General features: G+C 51.0%; 1 protein-coding gene across 9 annotated transcripts in view; it reads right to left on the minus strand.

The window, feature by feature from the left end:
• The window catches only part of ARSG (arylsulfatase G), a 100,626-nt gene that overhangs the window by 11,840 nt on the left and 64,022 nt on the right, over positions 1 to 24,764 (minus strand). For all 9 annotated transcript variants that reach the window (XM_032870772.1, XM_032870770.1, XM_032870769.1 and 6 more), the window contains 5 exons: positions 24,189 to 24,300; positions 21,472 to 21,609; positions 14,047 to 14,243; positions 13,048 to 13,128; positions 2,407 to 2,515 (listed from right to left, as the gene is read on the minus strand). In XM_032870772.1, the coding sequence (XP_032726663.1) occupies positions 2,407 to 2,515; positions 13,048 to 13,128; positions 14,047 to 14,243; positions 21,472 to 21,609; positions 24,189 to 24,300 (637 nt within the window). The remainder of the gene's footprint in view (positions 1 to 2,406; positions 2,516 to 13,047; positions 13,129 to 14,046; positions 14,244 to 21,471; positions 21,610 to 24,188; positions 24,301 to 24,764) is intronic.

The raw sequence follows: 24,764 nt of genomic DNA on the forward strand, positions 1-24,764 counted from the left end.
AACAGGTACAGGCCAGGGACACGGCTCAACCTCCTACAGTGCAAAAGACAGTCCCCCCCACCCCACCCCCGAGCAGAGAAAGATCCTCCTCAAAATGTCAACAGTGCCAGGCTTGAGCTGTCCTGCCTTAGAGTCTGAGGTTCAAACCACCAGGCCCTTTTTATGGATACTGCCAAAGCCCTGGCCTCCCGAGGGTAGGTTAGCTCCTTAACCATCAGGAACTTTCTGTCTGATTTGCTCAGTGCTTCATCCCTGGTCCCTAGAGCAATGCTTGGCCCACAGCTGGACCCAACCATAAATATTTGTTGAGTAAAGGAATTCCCCTCACTCTGTAATTGTGTCACTGGGCTTTGGGGTTCAGGACATGTGTGAGACCTTTCTTTGACCTCGTTACGTCACATGGGTATGCAATGGAACATCCACAGTGTCTCTGATTGGGAACCAACGGAGTAAGCGTGGACCCCTCTTCCCGTGCCCCCTCCCCCAACACACGTTTTGCTCTCTGTATTCATGAGTGTTCAGATCAACCTGTCTCTCCCCATCACAGCTCCGGGCCACCAGAACCGAGGCATTAAGGAACTCTGACCTTTGCTCTCAGTGGTTCTGTGGAGTTCTCTCTGTTGTGGAAGAAGCTCTGTATCCCCTCAAGGAACTGGTACTAGCCCAGGTGCTAAGCGCTCTGGGAGCCAGTGCCTGGTCAGGCGTCCAAGGACATGAAGTATTCTCATCAGTTTCTTGAAGACGGATCGTAAGGCTCCTCTCCTTAGAGCGGACCCTGAAGGAGTCACGGACGAGAGCCACGGGGGCCAGCCCTAGTAGGAAGGACACTCCACCCAAGTCGGCTTTCACGGATGGATTCAGGTGGGGAAACAGCAAGGGGGTGAATGCTATGGGGACAAACTCTCTGGCTACAACTAGGCCAAATTTAACCCCCCAAAAAAATCCTGCGGGGAGCTGATGGGGCCTTATCAGTCTTGTCCTGCTTAAAACTCCACAGAGTCCCCAGACAAATGTTATCTTGTGCCAAGACTCGCTTTTTTCAGTCAACCAAATTATTCCAAAAATCAGTTGTCCCTTCTGAGGCCTTGAATCATTAATGCGAGGGTACGATGTTTTCACGGTGCTGTGGCTGACCGTAGGTGCAAACACCCTTCTCAGATGAGAAGCATGTGCCTGGTTTTCAGCGATGGGACTTGAGAGACTGCCCAGTGACCCGTGCATGTGCAGCTCAGCCTGTGAACGCTTGGCCCGACTGCACCAAGTCAGCCCCATAAAAAGCAGCCCTTCTGGCCCTCGTCCCAGCTGGCCTGACACACAGACTGCAGCCCGAGCTGTTGTTGTCACACCTGCTCCCCCCTCGCCCCCAACAGCATGCTACCCCCTCCTGATTATACTGTACAGAGCTCACCTGGAGTCCTGGGGGCCCCCAGGCTGCCAGGGATGGCGCCTACCCCCTCCCCCCCACCCCTTGCTTTCCCCTAGGCTTCAGTCTTTCTCCTCGCGCCCCACCAGGTCCCGGGATGCTGCAAGGAGCCCAAGAAGCTTGTTTTCCTCTGTGAGGCTGTGTTCTTCAGGCCACAACACATTCGGCTGAGGGAAGAGCCTCACACATCTGTCTCTAACCAGACGCAAAGCTCTAAGCACATGAGCAGCACCCAGGCCCCCTTGTCAGCGTACAGAGCAGAACCACAGAGAGGAAGTCCCCATCCGGATGAGTGACAAGTTCCCATCATAAGTGTCGGTTACAGAGAGCTGCAGGCAACGGCTCTCGGGATGGCACAGCACAGCTGCGGAACGAGCCAGAGACCTGGCCTCCAGGGTCTGCCTTCATCCAGAGGTGAGGGTGCGGGTGGGAGACGCGCACGTTCACGGACGTCCTTCTGCTAGAGGGCGCGGCCCGTGAACTCACCTCACGAGAAGCTTCACTCGCGGAGGGAGGAATGGCCTCATGTCCTCCTCCCTCCCCTCCAGGGCAGGTGGACACAGAGCCCCGCCGTGGCTAGTGATGTGCTGGCTTCGCACGGGCCCCCTGAGGCCACCTGCCCTAACCCCGAGAACGGAATGGCTTCAACGGTCTACTCCCTCCCTTCCGCCGAGCCCAGACCCGAAGGGCAGATGCTGCTGCGACAGCAGACACTACCACCCTGGCTCGGCGTCACAGCCACGAAGCCCACCCAGTCCCCTCTTCACTCCATCGTGATCTCCAGAGGACGGCTCCAAAAGAGCCACTGCTGCTCTCCCTAGCACCTGGGATTGCCTACAGGGAGATCGGAGCTGCCCTCAGAGCTCTGGGGGTACCTGGGAGCATCTGCCCAAGGCACGTGGCTGAGGAGGCCTCTCTGCTCAACGTCGGTCCGTGATTTTCTTGCCGCATCCCAACATCTCAAGAGAGTTCGGCTCTCTTACCTTAACAAGGCGGTGCTGGTAACATTGGCAGGGACTGTGCCGGGCCAGTAAGCCAGAGCGGGGACCCGGTGCCCTCCTTCCCAGGTGGTCTGCTTGGCCGGACTTCCCCCTGTGACGGGACACAGACAGTTGGTTCTCAAGGACCACGGTCCTTCCCTAAAGGCCCCCTGAGAGTTTTGGATCACTCCCGCAAACGAAGGACTTCATTTCTAACCAGCTCTTTTTACTCCTCTAGCTCGCATCTCCATTCTGTGCTTTTGCTGTCCTGGACTCAACATAGGTACACGGTCGCTTCTGTCACTCTCTATTGAACCCCACCCCTTTATTTTCTTCAGGACAATTCTAATACTTTAAGTTGTCTGGTTAGTTCATTGACTTGCTGACGGTGTGTCTCCCCATCGTGAGACTCCACCAGTCTCATACTCCCAAGGACACGGTACATATTTAACAAACAGGTTGAATAAAAATGACGTTTCTCCCTACTGAACATCATGTGACTGTTTAGGATTTTTTAAAAGAAAGACAATTACTTGAAAAGAAAGGAAGGCTGACACTCCCTCAGCTATCTGATCTGCTCAACGCCCAACAACTGATTTGGCCTGGATTTTATTGTTGTATTTTGGTTTACTTCACTTCACTTTGTTTTTCTTTGAGTTAATGAGTCGTTCTCATGTTATGGAGACAGCATTAGTAATAGCTCCGACCTCTTGCCTCTTGGGGGGTGGGTGCTGGGTGGGGTAAGAACAACCTATGTGCAATCTATGAATTTCCACTTTGGTAACTAAAGGAATTATTTTCGTAACCACGAAGTCAAAAGTGACCACTGGTATGATGATGACCAGCGGGCTGGAAGAGATGAGGTCATGTTTTATGGAAACATCCTGAATTCATGTAGCATTGAATTAACCATGACCATCCCCACCACTCCCACACACACCCCACCCTCATCCTAGTTGAGCCAAGGATTCCACAAAGTTAGCGTGTGGAAAGTCCTTCCAAGGCAAACGCCGTATGTGGCTCACGCATACCGCGGTCATGCAACTTCCCCATGTTTGGCGGGCGCAGAGAGGAAAGCGGCGATGATGGGCGGGAGGGGGCTACAAGACCGAGGCGTCTGTAGCTCTGCACTCACTCCGCTGCACACAGAACCTTTGAAGTCCCTGGCCTAGCATACCCCACCGGAAATGCTCGGCATTCTTGGGATTTTCTCATAACCAGCTTTGGAGTCCCCCAAGTGTTGAAGTAAGAAACAAAACATAAAACAACTCACGTCTACAGGGCTGTTTACGCTCAGGGGTGTGGGACTCTCGAAACCAAGCTGAATGCGAAGCGCGCAGCTCTTTGTCAAGAGCCGCCCCTCCCATAAAGACGCACAGAGCCCACTCTCCATTTTTCACGCACATGGAACAGGGAATCCAGAGCTGCAGCGAGCCTGAACTGCACTCCCACGTGGCTCTGGAATGCATACCTCATGCTGCAGCTCAAGGCCAAAGAGCAGAGAGGAAGCATCCCCAATCGCACTTGCTAGGGCCCTGCAGATAATTCCACCCCCGGCCCGGGGAGGGACATCTGCATGGAAGCTTGGGCCGGGGGACAGATCATTGAAAATAGGAGGACTGTGTATTTGCATATCCACGCTCCACAAAATTCAAACAGACACTCGCTTCATCTCTGAGGTCAGATGCAAAGGACAAGTTAAGCCCCCAGTTGGAAGAGGCAAGCCATGCTTCTTTCTTCGTGCAAGGGTTCTGAGGACAGTCATGCGGAGGGCAGGAGCGCAGGGCGGGCACAGCCATGGGCTCGGGCACCAGGGCTGGGTCTCTGCCTCCAGCATGTTTCCAGAAGGACGCACTAGCACCTCCTTAATGCTTTTGCTAACTGACCTTCACCACCAGGGGTTCTGCTGTGCACCATGACCTTTGCGTTGCTCTTTTTTCAAGCAACTCATTTTCCTAATTCGGTTTTCAGTGGGAAAAAAAATATATCATTCAATACGTTTGTCTTATTTCAGCAGCAGGTTGAAAGCTGGAGGGATTAGGAGGAACCCAGCCAGCTATAAAAAGTCTGTGGGTCAACAGAGTGGACAGTCCACATGGAAAGATTCCGGAGTTAAGAGAAAGAGGATGGCTGTGTATGACCACTTGAGTAGCGATCCCCTCTGTTTTGCCGGGACTGGCCAGCCAGTGGCCGTTTGCATCGTGGCTTCCAGCTTTAAGAGAAAGACACACATATTCTAACCAGGCCCACAGACCTCTTCCTATAGCAGAATTTTATCTTAAAGGAGTCCAGAGGATGAGGGGCCATTTATAAAAAAGATCCCCCTTGTTGAATCATGACATTGTACACCTGAGACTAACAGAACACGGTATGTGAATTACACTTCAATTTAGACAATTTTTTTCTTAAATCCCCCTCAACATGGAATTGTTTGCTGTAAATTCGAGTATCTCATTGGCACTGCTAGGTGGACAAACTTTAGAAAGATTCCACTAGCATCTTTGGTGGGTCCCCAGAGTTATGGCGTCTGATTATTAGAAACATCTAACAGTGTTTGCTTCGGTTTATCTGCACCAGATAAAGCGGAGTCCCAGAATAGCTGCCCCTCGCTCCCCAGTACTCTGCAGTGTTACCTGCTCCCCCTAATAGGAACTCATTCTGAGTTAAATGTAATAATTACAGTAACAGTATTTATTAAGCCCTTCCTAAGCACCTAGTTACAGTACCTCTAAGTGTAATGCTAAGTGCTCCGCTGCATTATCTCATTTAATTCTAATGACAACATTGCAAGCAAGGCACGATTATCCCCATTCGTCAGATGAAAAAACTAAAGCTCAGAGAGGTTAAGTCATAGGCCAAAGGTCACACAGCTAGCAAATGCCAGACTCAGGATTTGAATCCAGGTCTAATGACACAGCCAGCCCCTGACCCATTATTCTAGGACAGTGACTCCCACCCATCCCTGAATACATATTAGAATCCCTGAGGGAGCTTCTAAAAAAGACCCAAGCCAAGTTTCCTTTCCCAGAAATTATGACTTAATTTGCCTGGGATAGTACCTGGACATTTATGTCTTCTAAAGCTCTCCTGGTGACTTAATGAGGAGAGTGCCCAGCTAGGACAAGGGCAAGGAGGGCAAGGGGCAAAGTCAGGAAGTGGACACAGTGCATTTCAAACTTAGATGTGGCTTAAATGCATTTTAAGCATAAGTTTTGGGGTTTTTTAAAGATTTTATTTACTTATTTGTGAAAGAGTGAGTGAGAGAGAGAATGAACAGGAGGAAAGGGAGAAGCAGACTCCCTGCTGAGCAGGAAGCCAGATGCAGCCGCTCAGTCCCAGGGCCCTGAGATTGTGACCTGAGCGCAAGGCGTACATTTAACTAACGGAGACAGTCAGGTGCCCCGAGGGTAAGTTTTATATTGCCCATACTTTTATACCTTTATGCTGTAGGATCATAAATGTAAGCCTATTAGTTACAGGAAGTAAGAATAGTGGTTAAGTCCATAAATTGAACTTCTAGGCACTTTCTGATTTCAAATTAAACTTCTACACACTTTTTGATTTAAAAAGCTACCCGTCAGTTCAGATAAACCCATTTAAGACTTTGACCAGTGGCACCAGCACATCACAAGTGTTCGTGACATTTGGCTGTCTAGGGGGAAATGCATGTCTTATGGTCGTGAGAACACATTCTAGTGCCCTTGTGGTTAGTTATGACTCTAATTAAGGCAGAACCTCTTACTTAAAGCAATAAATATTTAGCCTCAGCAACCAAAACATAAACAGATCCATGATTCATGAATTTGCTTTCTTGTTCTTCCCTGGCTGCGGAAGTGAAGTAGCATTCCATGATGCGCTGAGGACGGGGAAGGCCAAGGAAGACTCCCCACCCACCCCCCCAAGCTGGGGAGTAGAGACGTCTTTCCCCGGAAGGACACCCCGCCATGCCTCAGTGAGCCACACAGGCAGCCTGACGAAGATGTAGGTTCGAAAAGTTCTCAGTCTAAGAGAAGCCCCGGAAGGGCCCCCAGAGATTCTAACTCAGTTAAGTCTAGGGTGGGGGCTCTGATCCTGGGTGATTCGGATGCCAGTGGTCTGAGGACCAGAGTTCGAGAAATCTCAGTGAGGGAAGTAGGAGGATGCCTTTGGAATCAGCCAGGTCTGGCTGCCCTTCCCGTCTCAACGTGTGGACTTGGACAGAATTCTTAACCTCCCTCAGACTTGATCTCCTCAGCTGTGAAGGGGGAAAATGGATGTGCTTATCTCATGGGGTGGTGGGTTACATAAGATAGTGCGTATAGGGGCCCCGGGTGGCTCAGGTGGTTGAGCATCTGGGCTCCCTGCTCAGCAGGGAGCCTGCTTCTCCCTCTCCCTCTGCCCCTCCCCCCTGCTCAGGAGCACTCTCAAATAAATAAATAAAATCTTAAAAAAAAAAAAGATAATGTACATAAAGTCCTGAGCAAGGTCCTTTGGCATAGTGCCTGCCAGAAGCGCCTGACAAACGCCATCCAAAAAAGCTCAAAAAAACAAAAACAAACAAACAAAACTACCTACAGGGAGAAAAACAGCAGAAGTTGCAAGCTGGCAGCTCACACGCTGCATTCAGCCCTCTGACAGTCGGGCTTGGCACGGACAGTATTTTCTGAACTGATTCTGAATGCCAATAGACAGGGCCCTCTCTCCAGTTTACCGAATCCCAAACACTGTCCACAACTTAGGAAAACAAACATGTGTTCGTTTATATTACCTGCCTGGAGCTTGTACTTGTGACTCGGGTAGAAGGATGTGCCTGTCCTGAGCAGTGCGCATTCTATAACCTTCTAAAGAAGGCTTCGTTTCTAAATATAAGTATGTGTCCTTGCCAAGGATACCCGGAGCATACTAGTTTTCTAGAAACACAGGGCAGACCAGCCTCTGTTTGGACGGAGGACTCTGGCTGGCCTGGGGTGGCCTTGAACGTGGTGATGGGGACATTCCAAGCCCGGTGGCCAGTGTCCCAGAAGGAGACACAATTTGACTTCCACTGGGTCTCCACCAGCTGGCTCTGCACGCCCCCCGCCCAACCAGGGCCAACAGCCAGCATCCCGTGTCCCTCTCTCCCTCACCCAGCCCCACCTCTGACCTTTCTCTACCCCACCCCCTGCCCCAAGCGGAACAGAAGGCCCAGGATGCGGAGCCTGCTTCCCAGTGGGAAAGCTTACGCAACAACCTGATAGCATCAAATTACAAACAACCAAGGTCTCCTAGAAGCTGAGGATGCCAAATTCAACAGAATGTTTCCTCATCACCAAGGGGGAGGAAGGAACAGTTCTGCTCTTCAAATAAAACAAGAAAAGATTTTCCAGACAGAGGAGCAGTCACTTAGGGGACAAACAAGGTGCTGGTTCTGTCCCGGGTAGGAAATAGGTCTGGAGTGGGGAAGGGAGGGCCGGCTGCTGGAAGCCAGGGCTGCGCTGGGGCCGAGGGGCTCTGTGTCAGCCGTGGGCATGCCCCTCAGGACCTCTTGGTTTGGAAGAAAGTAGGGGTGCTCTGCTCTGTCCCCAGCTCCCTGGTCCAGTTTCTCCTCACCCCTGCAGGGCACAGGCCAAGCCCAGAGGAGCATCTTTACTCCTGCACAGGGCGAAGACATGGCTCCAGGAGACGCTGCCTCATCCCATCAGCTGAGCAAGGCAGCTTGGCCAGGAAAGGAAAGGGAAGACAAGGAGGGGGGCCCGGGGCCCCAGGAACAAGGGAAGACAGCGCGTGGCCTGACGTAGCGGGCTGGCCACGGGGAGAAAGAAGCAGGGCTCTGGGTACTGTTTGTCCTCCTCTGTTGCGAAAACATTGACTGCCTTCGCCCTTCCATCTGCTCTCAAGACCGGCCCCTTGCAGCAAGATGTGCAGGCATCCCCCTGAAGAGGAAGCTGGATGAGGAGCAGGTGGTCCAGAGGGACCCCCAGCCTCCCTCCCGGGACCTGAGCCCCCCTGCCTCGCCCCTTCACACAGGGGTCTGCCTGACTTCCCGGAGCCCCCAAGCAGCATTCCGAGCAGGGAGGCGGAGGAGGGGTGTGGAGGAGCCGGACGGGAAGCCCGTTTGGAGAATGAGGAAGGGGAAGTGTTTACCCCAGGCAAAGTTCACCTTCAGGCTTTCCTGAGAAAAGAGGAGAATGGCATCCGGCCCCCTCCCCACCAAGAATTCAGTACTGTGCACCACCACTCCCGCCCCCCAGGCACACAGTAAGCCACACGTGTTTATGCCTCGCCCCCAAAAAGAGTGTTCTCTTTTTAAAAATTTATTAATATTATAATTTTATTTGACTTGAATAGATTAGCTTTGCTTGATCAGAAAAACAACACACACATGCTTTAGCTGTGAAAAATTCCATTTTCTGGTCCTATGTGAAAGCAACATCTAGAGCAGCAGAGGGGAAGAAGTCATATTCTCAAAAACAGGTAAGTCCGACTGTTTCCTGGAGATATCTCATTCATTTTTCATCGTCAGATGTTACTGGCTATTTCTGGTAGGACCAGACAGTAATACTGACCAGTTTAGCTTCCAGACTGTTAACCAACCATCCCACAAGGAACGGGCTTGGGCTGAAGACCCTGTGGTGGCCCTTGGCATACACATATTCTAAAATAGCTGCTCCAAGGAAAACGATCCAAATTCACCAGAGTATGAAATGAGAAGACCGCAATCCAGCTTCAGAGCAAGACGGAAGCTCAGAACACTGGAAAGTCGCCCGTATATTATTTAAGTTGCCCATGGCCTTTGGTGGGGCTAGACATTAACACTGACTAGTCTCTTTCAGCTGGGAATGAAGACATGGAGAATCACAGGGGTTAGGAAAGGACACGCACAAGCAGGGTCTACAACCCACTTTACAGGGGAGTTAACTGGGCTGTCCAGGGGAGGGGCCCAGTGGTCAGGGATTCTTAAGCTGAGTCAAGATTCGAGCCCCAACAGGGCTTCCAAAGCCCTTGGATTCCCACACTTCTCCATTCTGCCTCCTGCAGATTCAGAAAGATTCACACCATTCCAGAGGCCAAAGATATTTTCCTTGATGACCATGGGGTCCGAGGAAGCAGTGCAGGATTTTCCAGAAGGCTGAGCAGTTAGCCGGGTATAACAGGCCATGAGTAACAACCATCAGGCAGGTTGAGTAATGAACTGGTGGAGGTCAAATGACACGGCCCCCTTGACCAATTGCTGGCTGCGGAAAGCCCTCCACCCTCCTCAGCCTCCGTCTCCTTGTGCGGCCGACCGGGTGGCGGGGATAAAGATTGCTGAGGTGTCCTCCTATCCTGGCATTCTTTGAATACAGGGACATTGCCGGGCATAAGAAAGGTCTTCTAAACTTCAACAAGGGGCTGGGAAGACTGGGAGAGGGGGGTGGGGGGCAAGTGTTGAAGGTACAGGCAGTTTTCACTGGGGGAGGGAACGGCCCGGGGCTGGGCAGAGGTGAGAGCCGCACCCGTAGCAAATGTGCTCCACGCCACTGAACCATACACATCAACAGGGTTAATCTTCTGTTACAGAGTCTATAAAATGTAATCACGTCGCTTTTACTCATAAAGCCTTTCCAAGATTCCACGTTTCTTTAGAATTAAGGCCAAAATGGTCTGAAGGAAAACGAAAGAGCCTTGACCCCTGGCCTCAGCTCTCCCTTTGGCTTTGTCTCTCCCTGCTTTATTCACTCCTACAAGCTCCAGACACAAACACAGCTGCTGGGCAGCTCCCCTGCGAATCCCTAGCTGTGGCCTACTCATTCTTCGAAACTCAAACCACTCGGGAAACCCTTCCTGTCTCCCTCCCTGGTGAGCGAGATGCCCTTGCACTCCCCTTTCTCTTGGAGTCCTTATCCAGGATTATAATCTCCCACCTCAGTGGAGGCTCCCAGCACAGTCCAGCTGAACTGCCTGTAGTGACAGAAATGTTCTCTATTCACACTATCCAATATGGCAGCCATCAGCCACTAGCCACATGTGGCTTCTGAGCCCTTCAAGTGTGGCCAGGGTGTCTGGCATACGAGACAGGGTAGCTCTCGACAGGAGGGGCTCGGATTTTTCATCTGCATCAAAAATCACCTGAAGGACACGGTAAAACACAGATTGCCAGGACCCCACCCCAGAGCTTCTGACTCAGTAGGTCCAGGGTGAGGTCCTAGAACCCACGCATCTAACAAGTTCTCAGGTCGCACCACTGCTGCGCGTCCGGGACCACAGTCCGGCAGCTACTGGTCTCGATCTGAAAGTTTTAGGCCCATATGGTTTCCTCATGGACACTCAGGCTTGGCAGTTCCAGGAGCTGATCCCTGGACAAGCCACCTCAGTGTCCCCCAGGAACCTGTTAGAAATGCGCCGTGTCCGTGGCCACACCGGACTTGCTAAGTCCGGACTGCAGGATCCCCAGGGGACTATCTGCGCATTAAAATGTGGGAAACACTGCTCCAGACCGTCCCTCCTTAAAGTCAGGTGCGTTGTTGACCCCAGCACGGAATCCGGCACGGGACTCAATCCCCCCACCCTGAGGTCATGCCCTGAGCCAAAACCAAGACTTGGAAGCTTAACCAACTGAGCCACCCAGGCACCCCTCAAAATTGTGTTTCTCACGTGGCAAAGAACTTCCCTCAAAGAAGAGAGCCCCATGCTCCATCGTGATACCTAACTCACTATTTCAAAACTGTCTCATAAAGGGGAGAGAGACAAGATAAGGCTGGTCTAGATAGGAGATCAGAGGTCAACTTCTTAGGGAAAGGAGAGCTACCTCCAGAGGAGCCACTTACTGACGCAGTCCGACCCGCCCCAGCCAGATCTCCATAGCCTTCTGGAATTTTACCCTCAAGAGTCCTGATTCCAGGCTGGTTCAGGCTTTCCAGCTGAACACTGCAGCCAGTAGCCTTGGCCTGCGAGAGAAGCAATTACAATCAGCTAACGCAAACCACTCCCGGCTCCCGCCCCATCTCTCTCGCCTACTGCTGCAACGACGAGGCACATTTATACCCTCCTCTCGGCCTGGCAGCTTTTCCTGCCCGTTTCTCCGGAGAGCATTCCTGAATGAGACTGGTCAAAGCAGTCGCTACATTTGCAGAGAAACAACAGGTGAAATGAAGCTGACCCATCACCGAACGGGGAGGGAGTGGGGCACCCAGTTCTCCTGACACCCGACTTGAGGCTCCAGGCACAAGACCTGGCCACAGACGCGTCACCTGTGAAGTTCTCGGGGGATCTGACTGGACCGACAGCAGGTTGAAAGTGACAATGGTCAGCACGTCTTTCTCGCCACCAGCCATGAGATACACGAACATTCTAGTTTCTAGGTAACTACAGATATTCTGCCAGACTAACGGGAAAAGCAGTTTGTGTCCTCTGACCTGGAGACAGTGGAAGCCATAGCCCAGGAGGCTGGACAGTGGGAAAGCCCAGCCTGGGGAGGGGGGAATCCACCCAAGCCCACCTCTGAATCCCCTGGATATAACCAGCTTCAAAAAGATTTATTTTAATTTTTTAGGACACAAATAAGACCAGTTTGTTGTGAAAAAAAAAAAAAAAATCACACATAAACCCTCCTTCCCCCACCCAAAGGTAATTTTTTGTTAACTTTTGATACCTCTCTCAAGACTTATCCTGAGGATTAGTATGCTTGTTTTCATATAATAAAATCAAACTTTATATATTGCTTTGTAACCTGCTTTACTCGCTGAGGAGTATTTAAGACAAGTGTTTCCTGGTCAATAATATGCATCATTCCAGCAGTTCCCAAGAATTTCCTTAAATGTGCTTATCACCACTTCCTTAAGTACTCTTCTCTCGCTGGACAGTTGGGTAAAGCCCAACTATTTTTTTAAAAAACCCATGTGATGACCATCCTTTCACATCTATTATTGTGCACTTGGCTAATCAGGAAGAACTGATGCATCAACAGGCATATTTTCCAAGCCTTCGGTCCTTACTGCCAAATTGTCCCCAGCTCAGCAGCTGTCTTAGAAAGTGAGATCCTTGGAGGGCAGCTTTCCCAGAGCACATGGGCACTGAGCTGGGCGCTGAGAGAGGTTTAAGTGGAAAGAGGCAGTGTCGTGCAGCGGGGAGCTCACTGACTTGAACCCGGGGAGCAAGCCTGCCCCCCCACAAGATGTGTGACCCTGGGCAAGTTATTAGCTTCTCTGAGGCTCTCCTTCTTCATATGTAAATAGAGGTGTTAAGACCCACCTTCCTGTGCTGTAACGTTTAGGGATAATGTGTATAAAGACCTTGCATATTTATGCCCTGAATGTTTCCTGAATGGATGAAATGAATCCCTGGTTGGGTGGATGGAGAGATGACCGAAAAAAAAATAAAAAAGGAAAGAAAAGAAGCAAGGAGGATGAGCAAGGGCAGTGGGATGAAAGTCAAGGTGAAGTGTATTTGTTGGAAGGTCGGACTGAGGGCCCATCCCAAGGGAATCCGGGGCGGTGGGATGTGGGGTGGTCAGGCTCAGGAGAAACTCTCATCTCTCCGTTGATTTCTTCCCCAGGAGCTGGTGGCTGGTGAACAGCTTTTCTGGGGTTCGTAATGATGGCCAGCCAGAAGGCCTGCAGAGAAGCTGATCCTCCCAGAGACAGACCCCACAGCCAGCCTGGGCTCAGCATCCCCAGTAGGAGGCGCCAACCCCAGCTGAGTCCCTACCTTGATGAACTTGCCACGATCCAGTGAAGGGACCCACGCTACCTGCCAGCTCACACTTCTGCGCCCACGGGCCGTTGTCTCCTGGAAACCAAAAGAAGCAACATGTAGCGATCAATAGGCTCATGGATGCTTTTGCCAATTCTCTCTCCCTGGTCCCATATCCCTGTCTCAGTCAGACAAGAATCTGTAAAAACAAGTACGATCCCTGCCCCTGAAGAATGACCTGTCACGAGAGGCCTGCCTCTACTGGGCGCTCAGAGAGGTGCGCTTTCCCTGCCCCGAGTTAGCCCCAGGGGGACGTTCTTGTCTTCAATACTACTATCATCTATATAGTTTTATAACTGTCCTTAGCCCTGCAGCTCTTTCTTGAGCGCCTAGGGGACACCCAGTGCCTCCCCGACATGATCTCATGATCGTCCAACACACTATGCAGTAGACACTATCGTGAGCTCAGTTTGTAGGTGAGGAAACAGGCTCAGAGACGGTAAAGAGTCCTGGCCCGAGTCCCTGCCTGCCCCGAGAGCAGGGCTTGCAACCACTGCCCCCATTCCAGACAGGCACCCAGGACCCACAATGCCTGGATAGGCCCTTTTAACAGCTCTCGAGTTCAGCCCACTGATCCAGAAGATGTGACCTGGTGACCGGTAGCGACTGGAGTCTTTGGGACTGGGAAGACGGTGAGGAGGGAACCTGAGAACCACTCAAGGACTACACAGGTTTGCAATGTCAAAGTCACTGCCCAGATGGCCCTAACTCAATACAGAAGAGGCCGGCAGGGTACCTGCTCTCTGAGCAAACTCTCCCAGCGGCTCAGCCTTGGAGGCCCCAGTGGGCAGGTGTTCGGCACTCGGGCCAAAAAACACTAGCAGGACGCCAAGTTCAAAGCAAGCCCCCTGCCCTGTGAAAAAGGATCACTCAGCCGGATTCTGCTCTTCAGAGCAGGGGTGGGCAGGGTTATCCATTAGATCTCAGTGAGCTGGCTGGGTTGGACTACTTCACCTGTAAACCAGAGGAATGTGTTTTCTTTCGCTGTGTGGTCAACTTTGTCCTTGATCTGGCCCACCAGGCTGTCCATCTCCCGGAGACCCGCGCCATATGGCCTCTGGCCTTGTGAGTCTGCTGAGAGCTGTGTTCTGGATAAGGGCACGTGCATGTGGGCCAGGCCCATGTACAGCAGGAAGGGCCTTCCGCTGGCGCTGAAATGGGAGAGCCAAGAGGTGATTTTCCAGAAGGCTCCGCAGGCTTGTCCAGGGTCTCTGTGGCTCTCCTTTGCCTCAGAGAAAAGCCCCAGGACGCCCTCTGCCCTATGCTCAGGAAGCACACGTCGGTCTACAGCCTTCCAAGGGAAGGTGGAGGTCATCTGGTTAGCCAGTTAAAAACTGGGAGTCCTCGTAATCATTGTGAGTGTCCCCTGTCATGGACTTGGAGCTTATTAAATGTGATTCGTGGTGTCTAAATTCACGTCGTGGTAACCCTCAAGTTCCCTTTCCCAGATGAAGCATCAGAGGGTCGGGGAGACGAAGGGACTTGCCCAAGGTTACCTAAAATAGCAAGTGATAGAATCTGGATTCAAATTCCCATCTGGCTGACCTGCTGCACTTTAGAATCCGGGATAGATGTAGTTTAAAACCGTCTCTGCTCTTTTGCAACCTCCAGGCCCTCACATCCATTCCCAGCCTCGGCCCTTTCTAGGAGGTGAGTGGACGACTCACGTTGACCACAGGCAATTTCAAGGGCACATGTGAGCACCGGGAATCTCTAAAACAAGGCCCTATTGGATGCCCAGGTGCTGGCTGCTCCTATTCTAACCCCACCAATTCCCCTCCAGAGCATGGAGAGAGCCCAGGTTCTTGGTTTCCTGACTGTCCCACATGCCCACCCCCAGGCAAGGACCAGGATCCAGCCTCGCCCCTTCTGAAACTGCAGGGAATATCATGGAGCCCCCACAGACCACACCTGCTGGGGAGGGTGTCTTTCAGGGGATCTGTTAAGTTGGAACAGAGAAGTGACAGAAGCCCGGGTCTTTTCTACACCAGCTCCCCTGGAGATAAGAGTCTCACGATGGCCCTGCATTAGCTTAGCCCAATTTACACCAGCCCGTGTCAAGTCCTCTGAGTGGTCCCCAGCTCGGCCTCAAACGCACTGTCCCCTGTGTCCTGACTCCTGGGACTGCGCCCGTATTCAGCTCTCATTGTCAACAGGCATAAAAGTCAGGACACAAGTACCACGACTGGGACCTTGCCTCCATCTTAACCAACAGTTTCTTGGCAACATTCCTAGGGCCGCGTTGCCCAATGCAGCAGCCACGACTCACGTGAGGCTATTTAGGTTTCAGTGAATGAAAACTAAATAAATTGAAGAATTCAGTGTCTCACTGGCTAATGCACAGATGAGCCCTGAAGACGCTATGCTAAGTGAAAAAAGCCAGGCGCCAAAGGACGAACACTCCAGGATGCCACCTAGAGAAGGTCCAGAGAGTGGTCAGCTTTGTAGAGATAGAAAGCAGGACACTGAGACTGGAGGGAAGGGGAAACTGGCTTCTAATGAGCACAGAGTTTCAGTTTAGGATGATGAGAAGAAGTTCTGCAGACGGATGCCAGTGACGGTTGTCTAACAATGTGAATGTCCTTAATGCCTTTGAAATGTACACTTCAGGGGGTCAATTTCATGTTATGTCTATTGATCATAAAATTCTATATATTATATGATATATATTATCTATTCAATTCAGTGTTTCGGTGGTCCAAGCCCAACTATTTCAAATGCTCAGGAGCCACGGGTGGCTGGTGGCTACCATCTTGGATAGCACAGACAGAGAATACACTCAGCCTGGTGGACGGATGTGGTGGCGGCTAGTGCTGATTTCGTGTCTGTTGCCTGTTCTCTCGGGGACGATAATGTACAGTTATGTAAGTTGTGTCCTGCACCAGGACATCCTGCTGAGAGAACGATTAAATGCCTAATTCCAGCCCACAGTCCACTGGCCACCCCAGGCACCCCGGCAGAGATCAGCAACACCCAGAGGGGGCTCCTGTTTCTAACAGGTAGACACCACGTGGCAGTGGTGTGCAGCTGGAGCGGGCTCCAGCTCCAGGAATTTTGCAAGCTAGTTGTTACACATGACCATCATTAAAAATTAAACGATATCAGCTTACAGTGAAATAAATCACGTGAAAAGCCAAAGTCATAAATTCTTACAATTTATCGCATCCTGATTATTCCGCTACATTTTACTACTATGCATGCCTTGAGATTATCTTTCATCTGTGTGGTGCCAAGGCCATTGACCGTGTCCTCTAGCGCATCTCTTACCAATCCACGTTTAGTGACATCTTGTTTGTGGCCTGAAATTAGCCAATGTGAGACTATTCACACCACGGAAATGGACAAATGTTCCAAATCAGGGCTTCCCTGCCCCGCCATAGAGTGCTGGCTGTTACTTATTTACCAGGTGGGGGGCAGGGGAGGTTCCACTGCCCACACTTTGTCCCATCCCCATCATGAGTCTCTAAGCTTCCACCTTTAATCAAAGTCCTGTCAGCGCCCCAGGCCAGAGGCTGAGAGACATGTGCCAGGCTGAACAAAAGCTGCAGACAGGAAGCACATGCTCCCGACAACTGCCTCCAAATCCCTGGGATTTTTATTTCATGGCTGTGCAATCCTGGGCAATTAACTTCACTTCTGTCATCTCTACGATGGGGACGCTTTCACATACCCCCCCCACCCAATAGAGCTGTGATTGTTAACTGCCTATAGTTAATAAATGATAGCCTTGTTATTGACAATTCTGAATAATACATGATGCATGGTGCTCGGGGATATACCTCTTTACCCGCATCCTGATGCCACGCTTGAGCTCAGGGAGACAGCATCATGCGGAAACCACACACGCTGGCTCCCTGGGCGCACCTATCCCCCAAGCCAGCCCTGCAGTACGCTCCTGTGCTGCACATAAAAATAGTAATACAATCATAAGGAGTGGAGGAAGTCTGCTGCTTTCTAGAAAAGAAAATGCTGATTATGTCTTTTGATATATTTAGATATATGCTTATATATTTATTACATATTTTATTATATATAATACATATATTTCATATATGTTATACATACACACACACACACACACACACACACATATGTATGTTTAGGCACCAACACAGAATGAGGCCTGAAGAACTTGCTCAAATCTACCAAAAGGGGTTACGTCTGGGGTATGGCATTCGGGGTGATTTTTCTTTTTCTATTTGTTTGTCTCTGTTTTCAGAGATTTCTAAAGGGGACACATAATTGGTGTGGCAAAATGAGTGGAGTAGTAAGTGAGCAGAGAAGAAAAAAAAAGTCAGATGTCAGAGAGGACATTCCAAGAGAGAGAGGATGGGGCACGGCATGAAGGTGTGCTACAGATTAAAACCCAGGACAGCCAACTATGGACAAAATCATTTGAGCTGAGATCGAAAGACCTCTCAGTCAAGGTCCTTAGTATGTGCTTGGCCAGAGAGCCAGACCTGCAGGTGGAACCAGGAGGGGTAGGCATCTGCCTGGTTGGCTTCCGGCTTAGACAAAGGGTCTCTCTGGAATGGACTTGCCTCCACATTTCTCCATCTTTCTCTGGGCTTCAGTGTTCAAGACACTGTTCTCAAAGTCAGACGTGAACCCAGGTCCCTGTTCAGAAGCACACGGGGACTCCACTGCAGCCCCACCCAGCAGCCCAGCATTCGAGGCCATTCGCAACCTGGGTCCCTTCCGGCCCTACCTTCTTCCTGTCCAGAGACTCTTCCTATATATGCCAGCTTCTCAAACACCTCACCTTCTGCCCTCCTGTGACTTGGTCATGGAATTCCTCTCTGGCAGTAACTTCCTGGTATCTTGCCTAAAAACATTTACTCAATTCTTAAGATTTAGCTCAAAAGGCAACACCCCTCCTCTGCTCCCAGATCACGGATGGCTTCCTGCTCCCTGCCTGTCTTCCCCCTCCCTCACCATCCTCATCAGCATTGATGATACAAACTGAGTGAAAGTCGGCTTTCCACAAATCTGCTTCCTACTAGCTTGCGAGCCACTCAAAAGCGAGGACAGATCTAATTCACGTCTGTACCCCTAGCACAACACTGGCACATCTTTAGGGCAAGATAAAATCACTCACTCGTTATTCACTCATTCTGTGAATATTTATTAAGTTCTAAATAGGCCCCAGGCACTCGGGATAGAGCCAGGAACATAACAGGATTTCTACCTTCTTAGAGCTTCACATCGAATTGGAAACAGGAGAGGAAAATGCAACTAAAAATTGAATTAGATAATTACTTACAAATTAATAGGAGTAATGGAGAAGAACTACATACAAGCGTGCTGTGGGACGGTGTCATGGGGGAACCAAGCCAGGTCTCGGGTGAGGCAAGAGATCCCTAAGACGTTGAGGCCTACAGCATAGGGGCTACGGGTGGGCTGCGCTGGTGGCCGCTGGGGGCAGGCAGAACGCACCAGGGAGAAGCTGCAGGAGAGGAAGAGAAGACTCCAGGAAGACTGCCCAGCTGTTCCTTAGCTCCTTCTTTGCCTCACTCTGTATTCATCGGCGCCTTGGCACAGGAGAGAGGGGAAAGAAGGGGGTGGGGAGTGGGCATGAGCTTCTCCTTAACCTGGAGCCCTGATGCAGGTGCCGGGTTGGTGGGTACAGGTGAGCGCTGGGTGAATGGAAGATGAGAGGCAGACGAGCAGGGGGAGGGTGATGCAGGGGCAGGGTCAAGGAGTTAAGTATGGGAGGGAATCAAGACTTTGACGTGGTTCCTTGGCCCCAGCCCAGAGAGGCAGGAGGTTGTCTGTCACCTGTGCACCTCTGGGACCTAGTTCTGAATGACGAAAGCTCTGTCGCGTTGACTACGCACTCTGATTTCAGATATCCTGAGCTGTTGCTCATGCCTGGGCCCAGCACACTCGTCCTTGTCAGGCCCCATATTCCCTATTCAGGCTCAGCGTACCATCCCAGACCCTGAGGCGGTGGGGCGGCAAGAAGACTGGCAGGCCCATGACCCAGGAGCCTATGACATCTTCTCTCTTTTTTGTCAGTTAAGAGCTTTGCAGGCTGTTTAAAACATCCAGATCGAGGGTTAGCTTTGGGCATGCTGCCAGGTCAAGGGTCTAAACACAACTAATGATCTAAGTAGAAACTTTCGCAGAAGTCTAGGGAGGGCTTCTTGCCACGGGGAAGCAGGAAACCCCACTCTTGGGACTCCTAGTAGTTTTGACACACAGGCCTAGGTGGGGGAGGGCCTGGCCCTGGGGGCAAGTGTCACAGTGGAGGAGTGCCCATCCAGGGGCACCTTCTTGCTGGTGTTCCAAAAATCAAGGATGAATTGGCAAGTCAGTGCACTAAGGAAATCAGTGCACCTGAGGATTCTTTTCCATAAGGTCAAAAGGGAAAGGGATTTATGTGACTTTTTACTTAATAACTAATTAATAAATTAGGAAATCCTTCACCTTTTTCATATGATAAGGAGGTTGTTCATGGATTTGTCTGTCTTGAAAGTGATTAGTTAACTGGCAGATGAAGAGCCCCTTCCCCACGTGAGAGCACGTGGGCTCCTCCCTCCTCCCCAGCGGGCTGCCACTCCTTCTCTGAGGGCTCTGTGCTGTCCCAAGCACCGAGGACTGAACTGTCCCTACCAGCCATGAAGCATCCACCTGTCCGGGACACAGGGATCCGAACCATCTCCAAGCTCCAAGGAGCAGAGAGACGTGTTCAACCCTCCAGATGGGAGAAGGGCTTGCCTGTTTCATACTAGCCACCTGGGAAAAAAAGCCAGCATTTCTCAGAAAGCCCTAAAAAACTTTTAAGCTGCGATCCTTGAAGCCCCAATAGGCTGCTCTCCAGATTTAGGCCATAAGGACGTTTATGATTAGGAATAAATCAGTGTCTCTGCTCTGCCTGCTGTCCTGCTCTCCGGAAAAATCTGTGGCTGAGCAAGGGGTTGGGGCGATTCTTGTACAGTCAAGGACTGATATGCTCAGTGATCCACAGGTGGAGTCCATTTTTAATTCTGCTCAAGCAGACAGGCATGCGACAGGTTTCTTCTTGCTCTCTTAGGCTAAGGCTGTGGGGAATACCAAAGAACCTGCTGGAAGATGTCCCACCGCCCTGGAGGAGTTTGCAGTCTTGGGAGAAAGATGAGCCGAGCACACCCAGGTTCGGTAGAGGCCAGAGCAAAGGCAGCTGTGAAGGGTCGGGCGAGGTCGAGGTGGGAGGGGTGAGGCGACCCGGAATGGGCACAGGCCTGCACCCCACCGCCTGGGGGTGCGCACCCAGGGGTGAGGCATGGTTCTGCTTTCAGTGTTTTGTTATTCCTCATGAGTCATTTCTAACATTTAAAGATCAGGAGATTCCACACATGGACCAGACAGCTCATGTGTCTTGTGAAAGAGAAGGATCTGACCGTCTCGGCTCCCATTCCCTAAAGAAGCCCCAGGCAGCCAGAGCTACATACCCAGGCAGGTAGCAGATGTTCCCTTAGAGGGGGCCTGTGCTTTCAAGTTCACCAAAGGCCCTATCTCTCCTTAATGCCTTACACTTAGCCTGCTTCCCTCCAAAGCTACCAGGGCCCTGTAGATGCTGGAGTTTGTAATCCCTGTGTGTTACACTGAATAATGACCCCCAAAGGTATCATGGGTCTCATCCCAGGAATCTGTGAGTGTTACATGTTATGGCAAAAGAGATGTCGCAGGTGAAACTGAATTAAGGATCTGGAGATAGGGAGATGATCTTGGATTCAGCTGGAAGACCCTAAACATAATTGCAAGTGTCCTTAAAAGAGGGAAGCAGAGGGAGATTTGACTACAGAAGACAAGAACACAAAGGGATGATAGAAGGGGAGATGAGAATGATGGGGCCCTAAGTCAGAAGAGAAGACGGAAGAGCCAAGAAACATTCCTCCCCTAGAACCTCCAGGAGATCGCCCCGCTGATACCCTGATTTTAGCCCCATTGGACTCATTATGGGCGTCCAGCCTACAGATCTGGAGGAGAGTCAACTGCGGCTGTTTTAGCCAGTAAGCTGGCGGTGAGTTTGTTACTGCAGCAGTACAAAGCTAATCCACCCTGCCAATTAATCAATCAACAAATGCCTTGAGTGCCCAGAACAGAACACAGTGGCGGGCCCTACGTCCAGGAGCTTAGAGGAGAGGAAAGAAGGATGATGATAACAGAGCACAATCTGAGCCAGGATGGGGAAAGCTCCCAGGAACTCCCAGAACATACCTGCAGAGCTTCTCACCCAGGCCTGGAGATCCCAGGGGAGACTGTTCTCCAGGGAACAGACATGTATCCATCTTTGTTGCGCAAAGGAACTCCAGCACGGCTTGCGGGGGCCCTGAGGCCAGGGGACATGCGGGGTGGGGGTCGGGGGGCAGCCCTGGGGAGCCAGGGGACTCTTACCTTGCATGCTGGATGAACTGGGTAGCTTTCTCGGCGTACCTCTGCGCCAGGCTGCTCAGGTTCACGGGCTGCTCCACGATGTTGAGGTTTTCATAGAGAGGAAGGGCCACATCAGTGTAACAGTCCCTCTCAAGGTTCCTGTGTGGAAACCACAGATGGTATTCATTTCCATGACCTAAGTAGCCATCGTGTCAAACAAAATGCTTTTACGCAGCGATGCAATGTGCATGAACACAAAACACTTAATAACCTGCCCCAGATGATTTTTCCCATCTGTCATTTCCTCCAGGGCAAAAATCAATAAAATACCTTCTTCCCTTTCCTTCTAACAGACTTTTATGCTCCTCAGACAAGTCCGGCCACTCTGCAAAGCTCACAAAGACTTCCCTGAACTACAGACATTATTCCCATTTTGTTGCAAGAGAAACTGAGGTCCAGACAAACTAAATTACTCAAGCTGAGTCCCACAGCCAACCAATAGCCGCCATCCCTGGCTTTTTCCGCTGACCTCCCTAAATGATGGCTTCTGTCTACAGGGCACGATGCTGGGCGCTTTCCTAGGTCAACCGCTGGGACTTCATGTGACCTGACATCTGACCATAACCGAGGGAGCTGGGGACAGTTTAAACATCTCAACCATGTTTGGAAAATTTAGAGAAGCTTTAGCCACTGGAAAAAGTGGGAGTCAAACCAGTTATAGCTCCTGAACAAAAAACAAAGTCTATGGTCTTAGAGCTGGAGATGAACCGACCCATGAATGCTCCCGCATGAGTGGCTGATTAATAACTCTGGCCGTGACCCGTGGGCGAGTTACCTAAGCTCTCAGAACCTGACTCTCCTTATCTCAAGTGTGCCCCCGCCCTCTGATGAGGCCTTGAAAGGACAAAACAGGACAGCGAGTGTTAGTGCTCTGCACGCTGCCCGGCATATGAGCAACACCATCAACCCTCGGCCTTCCAACCCAGCCGCCACAGCGCATCAGGAGAGAAGCTGGGAACCACGGGGAGAGAAGAGGGAACAAGGGGCATCTCAGGGAGGGAAACTGTCCTCATGGGGCAGGAAGGACTGGAAAGAGGAGAAAATCCCCCATCATACCTAGATGCATACACACTCCCTTCCAAAAGCTTAGGAGACAAGTCAGACTGGGGTAAAGAATCACCAAGGGCCACAGGTTTTGGAAAAGAGAAAAAGGATTATCACCGTAATAGGCATGCTAATGCTAACCTCACTGTCAGTGTCAAGTTTTTCATGTTGTTATGACTTTGTGGCAACTCCACCATTACCTACAATCTCTCCCCTTCCCCAGCAACCTCACCCCCCCTAAGCCAACCCTTTATTTTCTCTGATTTAACATGGACTTAAAGGGACCCGGCTGACCTGTGGCAGGCCACGATATGGCCAAGTGTGGCCCATGGGCCGCGGCTGGTAGGGAGGGCAGAGAGACAAGCTATAGCTTCATTTCTCCCGCTGCCACATGCACACGAATCCCCTGTGCATCCGGTGAAAATGCAGACCTGGGGCCTGGGGGGAGCGGGGGCCTGACATTCTGCTTTTCTGACAAGCACACACACACGACAGCCACACTGATGGGCCAGAGACCACGGTCTGAGTGGCACACAGGCTCTGGACTCAGGAAGACCCTGATTGGAATCACCAGCTCTACCTCCTACCGTTGCGGGGTGACCTGGGCAAGCGGGTCCTTACCTGTACCTTTCCAGGGTCCTCACTTCTAAAATCAGGCCACATACCTGCCTCGCACAATGTCGCGTGGATTGCGGATATGCTCGGAGCGTGCCCACACTGTGACGACGTCTCAGTACGTGGACATTATTACATTAACTATCATGTTATGAATGAGCCAGCGGAGACTTGCCTTCCCCAGGGGCTCAGACACCCGTCACCTTATCAATAACCGCAGTGCGCGGGCTGAGAAACAGGAACAGCTGGTTTGTGTTGTTGTTGCCTGAGTAAAGTTTAGCACATTTTTCTGATATTAAATGCACCACACACTCATCACAGAATATTAGGAAAATACAACGAGAAAGAAAGACGAAATGAAAACCCCTTAGTCCCGCAACCAGAGGGAATGAGCCACTGTTAGCGCTTCGGGCTTCCTCCCTCTGAGTCCCACTGTGTAGGGCCATGAAGCTATGGACACGGAGGCAGCTAAGAGCACACTGCTTGTGAGTTTGTTCCTGCTTTTGTCACGTCCTAGTATGTCCTGAGCATTTCCCCATTCCATGGAAGAGGATTTTAAAGCATCCCGCGGAGTGACAGCATGGCATTTCAAAGCCAGATGCTGGTTTCTTTGCCAGGGGGCGGGGGGTGGCGAAGCTTGTAAGGAGCCCTGAGTGTCTTCTCCCTCTCTCTAGCCCTCTTACATCCAGTGTCTAGGCCAGGTGAGTGGCCTGGCAGCGAAGCCAGCAGGCAGAGGTGGAGCGAGACCCCACATGGGTAAGTCCAAGGCAGCACCAGGCTCTTCCCAGCTGAGCTAAACAATCCAAGGAAACCGGACAATTCCAATGAAAATTTGTTGACCTAACCCTTGTTAAAAGTTTGCTTATACTCCATGCAAATAACGCAAATTTGCACTAAACCTACTCTTTTTTACTGACTTAACTCTCTCCTGTGGCCTTCCTCATTGACACCTACCGGACGATACCCTGGGGACTTCCCCTGGCTCTGGAGCCCACTGCCAGTTGTTTGGATGGGATTACCTTGCTGCTCTATCGTCCCGTGGACACGCTGGACAAGGAGGGTGGTTATAGCCTGGGGTGTCCGTGCAGCCCATATCATGGCTGTATGGGATTCCAAAGTAGTAATCAAAACCTGGAAGAGAAGCAACTGGTGAGCACCCCCACTTGCCTTCTGTTCTATGAGTCTGCATTCTTACACCCAGGACAAAAATTTAATTTTCCATGATTTAATACTGCAGGGCTATGGAGTATGTAATTAAAAGAGGATTTGATTAATATCCCTTTGTAGTATGCGAAGAAAACACTTTTTTGGGTTCTGGCTGTAAGACTAACTTTGCCAAACATCTTGGGATTAGAGTTAACCCAGAGTGGGAGGAAGCAGAAAGAAGTGTGGCACCCCTCCGATCGCCAGTGCACTTACGAACACATCCAGGAAGGAGGTGGTGAAAAGTCAGGTACGGGCAAGGCACTGTAGGACATAAACAAGGGCCTGCAAGGGCCTGAAGGGAAGTAAGATATGCAGATTAAACTAGAAGAGGGTGTATCTGAATGAGGGTAAAGGAGCACCAGGACAGCACATCGGGGAAGGGGTAAAAG

Source organism: Lontra canadensis, unplaced genomic scaffold (assembly GCF_010015895.1).
Source record: "Lontra canadensis isolate GAN:19392208 unplaced genomic scaffold, GSC_riverotter_1.0 scaffold41, whole genome shotgun sequence".
Lineage (NCBI taxonomy): Eukaryota > Metazoa > Chordata > Mammalia > Carnivora > Mustelidae > Lontra > Lontra canadensis.